The sequence below is a fragment of the Idiotropiscis lumnitzeri genome, chromosome 8 (assembly GCF_059441095.1).
Source record: "Idiotropiscis lumnitzeri isolate Australia: NSW breed Sydney's pygmy pipehorse chromosome 8, RoL_Ilum_1.0, whole genome shotgun sequence".
Taxonomy (NCBI): Eukaryota; Metazoa; Chordata; class Actinopteri; order Syngnathiformes; family Syngnathidae; genus Idiotropiscis; species Idiotropiscis lumnitzeri.
In genome coordinates, this window is record NC_142398.1 from 16,325,525 (window position 1) to 16,335,772 (window position 10,248).

At 41.9% G+C, this 10,248-nt stretch overlaps 1 protein-coding gene across 1 annotated transcript in view; it reads left to right on the top strand.

The window, feature by feature from the left end:
- ctnna2 (catenin (cadherin-associated protein), alpha 2) overlaps nucleotides 1–8,262 on the top strand; it is a 192,831-nt gene extending 184,569 nt beyond the window's left edge. Inside the window, exons 17-18 of the mRNA XM_088303017.1 lie at nucleotides 4,168–4,302; nucleotides 6,902–8,262. Of these exons, the coding sequence (XP_088159143.1) occupies nucleotides 4,168–4,302; nucleotides 6,902–7,189 (423 nt within the window). The 3' untranslated portion in view covers nucleotides 7,190–8,262. The remainder of the gene's footprint in view (nucleotides 1–4,167; nucleotides 4,303–6,901) is intronic.
- The last annotated feature ends 1,986 nt before the right edge of the window (nucleotides 8,263–10,248 follow it).

Sequence of the window (10,248 nt, forward strand, 5' to 3'; positions counted from 1 at the left end):
ATCATTTCCTGACTTGACTTTCTCCTCAAGCAGTTACGAACAAAAACGCATTTTGGAAATAACCTTGCAAGATGATTAGTATTCAAATATGAATTACACTCTTTAGTAATCATTCTGTATCTCCGAATGTTGTATTGTTTCTCAAATAGAAAGTCACAGGTTGTTGTTGCAAGTTAAGTCCTGTGATAAGACAACCCCCAAGTTTGCTCGCCGTTTTTATCCACCTTATCGGCTCATTCATCTCATCTGTATGCATGTATAACACATTTCAAGATAATGTCAAAGCATTTTGTAGCACAGCTTCAATAATCTCCATGTAGAGAAATGTCATGTGTGCTTTGAGAATCTGAACTTTGGCGCCAGTAAAAGTCATGTTGGCGACTACTGAAGGACTTTAGGAACAAGTTCAGGTATAGACACTTATAAACTGGGCGGAATGGGTCTTTCTGACCAGCTGTCCGTTTTACATCCGAGATGAGCACCTCACAACTCTGGCGGAGGTGTGATCTGAAAAGGGGCGTGGCTCTCCATCGCAAGGGAGGGGTTGGAGTTAATGTCATTTGCATACTGTAATTCCTAATTTTAGATTTGATTGTGGGCTGAAATTATGAATTAAAACAATAACTCCAGATGAATGATTTGAGAAGCCTTCTCTACTAAATATGACTTTGCACATATTTCCAGTACCTATCACTCGACCGACATGGGTTAAGGAATTGGCTGTTGGTCAATCAGTGTTAGGCAAAATTTTACATCTTAAATCTACACTTACAAATTGGCAAATAAAGACATATAATGCTATAAATGTATAAAAAAAAATCACATCATGTTAGCTTGGTCACTGAAACTCAAATCATTCACGGACCTCCACTGGAACCATTTTTTGTATTATTCATGAGAACTCAGCATGCGTTTTTCTTTAGTGTCAGATACTGGATGTCCAAATCTAAAAACAACCAGCTTTGTTGAATAAAGAAGGTGACATCTTAACATCACTGCAGTGGTCCAGTCAGCTGGAAGGCATATTTTCGAACTGTGTGTAACATGCACGACTGGGATCTGTCACTATGCTTTCATTTCAAATGCTCAACTTCTCTTTTTTTTTTTTTTTTTTATATAAAAGGGAACTAAGCGATCCAACCAAGTATTATAATTACAGAGGAAAAGCAAAAAACAGGGAAGCTTGTTTTGCAGCCCCCATGTGAGGTGACGCTTCTATTTGACATGTTGACATCCCGCGATCGCGTGCACCTGTCATTTGGACACCAAAGTTCACACCATCCTCCTCAATTATCCGCCAGGAAAACATTTTGTTATTCCGTCCATTTTATTCTAACACAACACACTCACCCAAGGAACATAAACTGACGCCTCCGGACTGAAAAAAACGAAATAATCCCAAAACGTTCCGAGAGGCAAAGTGGTCTGAGAAAGCCGCTTACCACACTGACGGGGGGGGGGGGGGGGGGGGGACAAAAAAAAAAGTGCCTGGTTAGTCAATGAGCCGTAGCGTTTTACTTCAACAAGCAGCCTGTGGTCCAACTGGACTATAAGTCAAGAGTACAAACGGGAACAATTGTGTCATGTGTGCATCAAACAGGCCCGAGGCAGCAACGTGTATGCGTTGATGTGCAGTTAGCAGTGATCACGCCCAAGGAGATGCTTCCTTTTGCCTCACTGGCTTCTCCGTGCGATTGAGCTGCACTGCAGGCTACATTCAGACACTTACAGGAAGCTCCCGGCAGCTCCGACGCTTGACTGCTCTCATACAGGCCAGCCCATTGCTGCAAACGACTCCTTCAAAAAAAAAAAAAAATAATAATAAAATAATAATAATCATACCTTTTCATCATTTAATATACTTTAATCTGAATGAAGGACTAAAATATGTTCTTGAATTATGCTCAAAGTCAGCGGGCAGGAAATGGTGCTGGTGGGGGATATTCATATCACAGCGGGATGTCTTCTGTCCCCCACTGCCCGAACATGCAAGCTAAAAAAATGAGCCGCGCCTTTCCCCACGCAGTTGTTCTGAATGCTCTAGTTAGGTACCTTTAATATTTATGTCTAAAAAAAAAAAAAAAAAAGCCTCTTGTCTCACAGTTATGCTCACAGTGGTAGAGGAGCTGATGCAGTTCTTAACCCACCGGGGGATGAGTTGGCCAAGACTTCGGAAAGATTCCAGAAGAGAGATCTAGTGAGCAAACTGTGAAGTAGCTCAAGACTGAGGTGGTTATTTTCAGATTCCGTCTTGTTCAAAGACCAACAGGAAGGATAAAAAAAAAATCATACTGTATATATTAATCTCCACCTGACAATGACAGAAGGCGTTGTTTTAATTGCATTAGTGAGTTAACAGAATTAAATTAATTAAAGAAAATCTATGCAACCGATTTTGATATATCCCAATCAGAAAAAAAAGCTGCATGTATTTAAAAAAAAAAACAAAAAAATGTGCATTGATAAAATGCACTAGCATTGGGCACGTGCAGTCGTGACCAAAAGAAACTGTAAAAAAAAAATAAAAAATAAAAAAAAAGTGTGCATTGAAAAAATGCTCTTGCATTGGACACGTGCAGTCGTGACCAAAAGGAACTGTAAAAAAACTAAATAAATTTAAAAAAAAAAGTGTGCATTGAAAAAATGCCCTTGCATTGGGCACGTGCAGTCATGACCAAAAGGAAGTGGAAATGCACGTCATCGTCAGATGGACGTTTGGTGAAGGGCTGCTGAGTACAAATCTGGTTTGTGTTTGCTAACCTAAAAATGAATAAATAAATAAATAAACACAATATGCTGAAACATTGTAAGGAGATGAAATGAGGACGCAAATGTGCGCCGCTTTAGCCGCTTATTAATAGTGCCAAAAAGTATTTACTCTTCAACACTGTCGAGCGACGCATTGTTGCCACAGAAATAGAGGCCCAGCTGTTGCGCCAGTTGTTTGCTAATCTTTATTCATAGTCACAGGACGAACGGAACGAGACGTACCGCAGGTAATATCGCTAGCGTGCCTTGTCGGTGCAGACTGTTGTTCATCAGAATCAGCGGGAATCTCGATTTTATGATTGGCTTTGTCCCGCTGCTGCAGAACTCCAATTTCCTTTTAAGCTGTCCTTCATCACGCCGCCACACAAACGGCCCGGCATCAACATCATCTTGAGTTCCTTCGCTGTGGTGTACTGCCGAGTTATCGTTGACAAAATGATGGAGCGTGCTGTTTTGGGGTCTGCATTGTTTGCCGCTTTCAATTTGACACGAGATGGAATCAGTCATACTTGTACAATTAAACTCTTTTCTTCTGAGATAAAAAAAAAAACCTAACAGATTGCCGCTTTAAAACTGGTTGGACTATTATTAGGTAATAACATGTTTATAAGTGATTGAATACATTTTGTCAATTACATAGTTCATGTTTAACGTTAATCATTTTTAAAAGCTATTGAAAGTGACCGTTGACTTTGGCACACGGGTGACGTCACCAGTTCAGTTATTTTCTTGACCCGACTTATTTTAATGGTCACTAGCAGAGCGACTGAACTACGGCATGATGTCAACAATCGGACTTTAGCCTGCTGAACATTTAGCCTGTCACGCTCCCTCACTCGCCATTATCCAAGCCTGCTCCTTTTTTAATTTTTTTTTTTTAATTAATTTTTTTTGTTGCTCGGACCCGGCAGCTATTGGCCGCTCCAGCTGTGTCGTTTACCTTCCGGGATCACAGACCGCAATGATATTGTCCCACGCTGTATTACTGGAAACACGCTGCCACAAATGTTCAGTTTGTGTTTTGGTCTAACAGCTGCGTTAAGGTAGGAGGATGTCGTTTCCAATGATCCTTAGACACAAAAGCAGAAAGTAGTTCTACTTCTGCTATGATAAAAACAAAGTAAAAAGCAAAGAATTTCAATTAATCGAGGAACTGAAAAGATGACATCCATACAAATGGCGCAACGGATTACAAGTCCTTTTTGAAAAAAAAAAAAAAGATTTTACGTGCTTCTGAAAAATACGCTACCCTCAATCTCAATAAAAAAAAATTTTGTGCACTCCCTACACAGTGCACAGAACAGGAAAACATCTCATCCCACACGTCCCTGCTGTGTAAGACGCCAGCAGCAACTCACGACTATTATTAACTCTTTTTTTTCTCTTTTTACCATCCAGTGTCCCGACTCGGCCTGCAAACAGGATCTCCTGGCCTATCTGCAGAGAATCGCACTGTACTGTCATCAGCTCAATATCTGCAGCAAAGTGAAAGCTGAAGTGCAGAACCTGGGCGGAGAGCTCATTGTGTCTGGAGTAAGTATGTCCACTACTCACTGTCACCTTTGGGCCATCACTACACTTAAGCAGTGTTTTATACTCTGCGCTGCAACTCTCCCACTGCATTCAGTTCAAGGTCAGAGTGAAGGTGAGAGGACCGAGCCATGGCTCTTCCAAATGAAATACCGATGCGGGTGTTTCTCAGCCAATTCCATCTAATAAGACTCACGAAAATGCATGCTCGGCTTTTTATGTCTCCCGGATCCTATTATCATTGTTCAACTTAAGTGTCCAATTAGCCTATATTGCTGTAGCATGTCAACTATTTATCACGAGGGAACGGTTTTAAAATAAAATCAGCAAATTGTGCAATTTAATGACTTTGGGCCTGAACTGGTAAAACCCCAAATCTGCGGTCTAAGTTGTGTTCTCGCCGACAGATCGCTTTTGTTGTTGTCGACTCACTCGTTACACAGCGTGCACCGTTGACAACAGGTGGGATAATGATCAAGACTGGCGTGTTTAAAAGAGGCGCATTCATGGTTTGGAAAAAAAATTGGAGAGCACTGCAAGCGCCAAGCAGCAGTTGTCACAGTGCTATGAAATGACCCAAACTCAAGGAAATGGTTTTTGGGGATTTCTGCTCCGGCTCCTTCGTGTGACCGGCTTCCAATTTAACGCAATCAGAAACTTAAAAATTGCTTTGCTGACACGACGATATATCACAATAATTTGGGTTCCAGAAATGTTTACACAAGCGGAAAACATCCTTGATATGGATTTGCAGAGCGCTGCAGTTTGCAGTGCCTTTCAGACGCCGTCATCAACAATTGCAATTTGGCTCAGGTTTGATTAATCGTACTGCGTGCGCTAAATTCATCTGCATATCAGGTGCATATGCGGAACTCCTTCCGTCTTCTGTAGACCATCAGTGGTTCTGCATGGACACCTCTCCTTAACACGTCTTTCGCTTTATGGATCAAAAATAGACTTCCATGGAAGGCATCCGCAACATACCGGAAGGTGTTGATTTGCAGTCGAGGAAATTTACAAGTTCAAGTAAACTGTGAGATTGTTTCGACAGCACTTTGCTTTTCTTTGTATCTTCATTTGTTGATTGACCAAGAGACGCATGCAGATAATCATAATAGTAATAATAATAACGACGTTCCCGCCATTCTCAGGCTGTGCAATTAATCGAAATTCAATTACACGTTCGATTATTACACTCCGCGCTTACAAAACCTAAAATTATTACAAAGCTGTAATTTACGATTGGTTTAATGAAGGAAACCAAAATTGAGTTTCTACACTTGCACTTTTTTTTTATTTTAATATAAATTTGGTCCAAAAGGAACTTGCATAATAATAGTGTCTCAAAGAATTTAATTTGTCCGATTATTTTTTTTTTTTAACGTTTTAAACATTTTCTTGTTGTCGTCGTCGTATGCGCCACTTGAGGTCTACACAATAATAGGTCTCAAAATTATTTATTTTAATCAATTTCGCTCTGCTAAGGGACAATGATTTAATTGATATTTAATGTGACATTTATGCAACAAGTCACAATCACATTAACACGAAATTAGACTTGAGAAAGAACTGCCCACGTGAATTGTTTTCTTCGTGCAAGGTGGGGGGGGCGTAACAGGAAATAATGGAGAAGCAGCGATGTAAAGTTTTTGCAGTTGTAGTGAATGTTTTTTTCGGTAGGGTTCGTTCAAGGCTACAAACAAATTGTGAACATGCTCAAAATTTGATGGCGACAAGCAAAACTATTTGCGACCATGGAATCTCTTTGCGAACCCTGACGAAAAAAACAACATTCGCCGCTCAAAGACTTGTGGACGCGCCCGATGTGGTCTGCGGGTCTTATGTGATCCTATCCCGCCACATTTGCAAGTGTTTGCGAAGATAGCGAATATTGCATTCTCGTCGCAAAATGTTCACCAAACAGTCGCCTGACATTCATCTGACACTTCTTCAGAATTTTAAACGCTTGAATGTTCAGTTTTCCTTGCAACTTGTAAAACCCTTCAAAGTGTTGGCGAACATTTTGCAAACATTTCTGATCTTGAACGAACCCCGACGTGAACGTGCATCCCTTCGCCAACGGTCGCAAATGTTCATGGCTGACGCTTTACAATTCACTAGTCGGGAATACCGGTACTTTATTCAACACAACTCTGCACTTTTCAAATAAAAGACTCTCATCTATCCGTCTGTGGCTTTCCCTGCACCCTCATCATTATTTCTTTGAACTTTTGTATACATGTTTATCCCATGTTGGATGCGCGCATCCCGCTGAGATTTGAACCTTTTCATGGTGGTCGGCTCGAATCCGCACTCATTAAAACCAAGCAGTTGACTTGTCTCTGCGTGCGGTCCGAGGAGGCCCACTGGCCGGCGACCCTTAAATGTCAGCCAAACAAAACAGACGGAATCAGAGCGCACCTGACCCCGCCTCCGCTCATTAGCAGCCGCCAAAGGAAGACGTCACATCGCGAACACTCGGCTTTATGCCGCTTAATTGACGGTCGCGGCGAAGCTCTCCCACCTAGCTGCGCTTAATGCTACCTCATGCGCAAAACAATCCAACTCGTTGGACTTGACCTTCAGTGTTTCTCTCTCGCAGCTGGATAGCGCCACCTCGCTCATCCAGGCCGCCAAGAACCTGATGAACGCCGTGGTGCTGACGGTCAAAGCCTCGTACGTGGCCTCCACCAAGTACCAGAAGGTGTACGGGACCGCCGCCGTCAACTCGCCCGTGGTGTCCTGGCGCATGAAAGCGCCGGAGAAGAAGCCGCTGGTGAAGAGGGAGAAACCGGAGGAGTGCCAGACTCGCGTGCGACGAGGCTCTCAGAAGAAACACATCTCCCCTGTCCAGGCACTCAGCGAATTCAAGGCTATGGACTCCTTCTAAAAAAGAAGAAAAACACCCAAGGAAAGATTTACATCATGTTCGCCCACCTGTTTTTCCTGCGCGTGTACTCTTGTGCACCTCAGGAGAATGACAGTACATTTTCAACTGCCACACTCGGGCGCCTTTGAAGACTGTGGCTCTCGAACAGCCAGCACACACACACACACACACGAGTAACACTATTTATCAATCTTATCGTAGCTTAACATGTGACAGCCAAACTGTGACAAAAATATGGAACTTATTAAAAATACATATCAGGAAGAAGTTTAAAAAAAAAAATAAAAAATGATGACGGTTGATATTGTAGTCGTCTTACCCTGGTCAACAGCACATTTTAATCAGAGATGGCTTTATTTAAGTTTGACCTATAAAAGCTTGCGCAATACATTTTACAATGATTTGTCATTTTACCTTTCAGAAATAAATCCAAACTCTTTATTCATAATTGCTAAATATATGAATAAATTATTATTAATAATAATAATAATTTATTGTTATTATTATGATTATTTGTATTTTTATTAGAATTATCTGATGTGCCGAGGCCAGATACCGAAATCAGCGCCAAAAAAAAAGTCATTTTGAAAAGGTTTACCCACATCTCTGATTAAAAAAAAACAAATCTGTTGGCCAGTCTTTTGAACACGGTGCCGACTGGCTTCTTGTATACACATTTAAAATGTCTGAATGAAAATCCTGGATTGTGCTGTAGAGAAGACGCTCTTGGGGTTGGTATACCTCGTTCTTTTATCTTGTTTTTTTGGGGGGGGAAATCAAATGTAACCAGTAGTCGTAGGAATAATAACTTCTGTTTAAGATACCCAGAAGTGTCAGCATCCGAGTAGTTTCCTTGTTCCGATACAGTGTTTTTATCCAAAGCATCCAAATTGTGTTGCCTTTCTTTTTTTTTAAAGATATTTAATGATGACATCACTAACTATGATAACCTTGACTGAAAGTTGTGTAGCGTATAAATATAACCCGAGTGGTTTGACTAGTTGTGGTTTGCTCTGAAAATCCGTGCATACGCTCCCTTTATCTCTAATAAATCCCCCAAGTTGGCCCTCAAAGATTCATGTTTATTTATTAGTGTTGCATTTGCAGGACATAACACTTCCAATTTGCATCACCCGGCATGCTCTTTGTTGCCGCTTTGCACACTCGGCTGGAAATGTGTAGTTCCTGTCACAAAACAATTCCATTTATGCAGCTAGTTTGACTTTTTTTTGTAGTTTGCAAAGCCGAGAATAAACAAAAATGAAGGTACCGGCTGCGATTAAATCCAAAGACAAGAATGCTTAAACACAAGTTGGCCTCGGCGCTACGGACTAATGCTCAGGTTCAAGTGTGTTATCTGAGCGTTTGACCAACACCCGCTGCTTTATAAATTCACTTACGAGAGTAAAGAGTGCCTTTTCTCTGTTATGCGCTTCCAATTGCCCACCCCCTCCTCCCCCCGAAAAATAATTAACAAGATAGGGTGAAGAAATACTGAAAGTTGCACAACACAATCCTGTTTTCCCTCCCTGAGATGTTATCTCGCACCCACATCCGGATCCCCGTTTGAGAAGCAAATTGGATAAATTGTTCAAATGGGCGTGTGTGAGCAACGCGGACGTCATGTGACTTTGCTGCGAAATGCGATTTGGCTCCCCACCCGTTTTCGACATTTCTTGTCCCCATTAGGCGCTTGGAACGTGCATTCTGATTGGCCAACGCGTGTTAAAACTTAATTGCGTTTGTTCTTCGAAGGGGCGAGGAGGGACTGAACGTCACATTTGTTCACTTTGTGGCCCATGAATGAGGTCCGAAGAACGAGATATGTTGATGGCTACTGCAAAAAAATGACACATCTCTATGCGACGTTAATTGAGTCTGTTGCATCTTTTAAGGATATTTAATTGTGGAAAATCTCATTTGAGACTTTTTTTTTAATTCATTGACGAGTTACTGCCGTCATGTCACACGGTTCCCGTAGCTCAGTCGGATCAGGATTTACTCAACTGAACTGAACTGAACTGAACGATCCCACTTGGTGGTGACGCGGCTTTTCTTGACGATGGATCTTGAATCTTCCAACTCGAAAACCATCTTGTTCTTCTGATAATCCTTAAAGGTCCAAATCTTTTCTCGAAATGGAGTCAAATGTTTTCTTTTCACGTGTCTTTAACTCCTCCTTACCCAGAATGCCCTTGAGTGGCCTCATCGTCCGCTCTGGTACTTTGGAGTCTTACTTTCATCACACCACTGTCCGTTCCGCCACCATCCGTATGATGAACAGCGTAAGCTTCGGCTCGTTGGTGTCACGGTCTCAAAGTCAACTGCTGACTGTGTCAAGGCCCATAATCTCATTTTGACCAATGAAGTCCTTGTCAATCCCTCTTAAGTCTGTTGGCTTGTTCAGGGATGGAGGCTGAGAACGGGAGGGCTGAAAGGCTGAAAACAGCTTCAGTCAGCAAAGCAGGCAAGCCGAGAATGTTCGCAGCCAGCAGCTCTCCGCGACGACCAACAATTTGCGAGCGCCCGCCACAGATGAGCTTGTCTGAGTTGTGACTGCAACTCCTCGCCGCTGTCAATTAGCTCCGTTCAACACGGTGTGACGTTTCCCCATGCAACCCGATATTATCGCAACCTGAGATCTTGAGATCAAGAAATATCGACGAGGAGGATACGTCGTGCGTTTAGCAGAATTCATCAGTTCAGTCGCTGGGCATGAATACAGCTGTGTTTTTTTTTTTGTTTTTTGTGGCGTCCTCGTTGTGCTGCTAATGGCTATTAAACACGACATGCATCACCAAAGTACTCTGTATTTAGGAAACGGGGCCACGAGGGACGCATTGTTACACAGTCCACTTAATGGAGGGATTAATTCCCTTTCTGTGACGCTATCTAACTACAATAATCCCTGTGTGCATACATCTGTGTACTCGAAATGAAACATGACAGACTGCACTGAGGAAAAAAAAAAAAAAAAGAATCTTTTGTTTTCTGAACTTTGCCGCTTGTGTGGAGAAAGAATAACAAACTGGAAAAGAAAAGCCCCTTTGGTACAATTC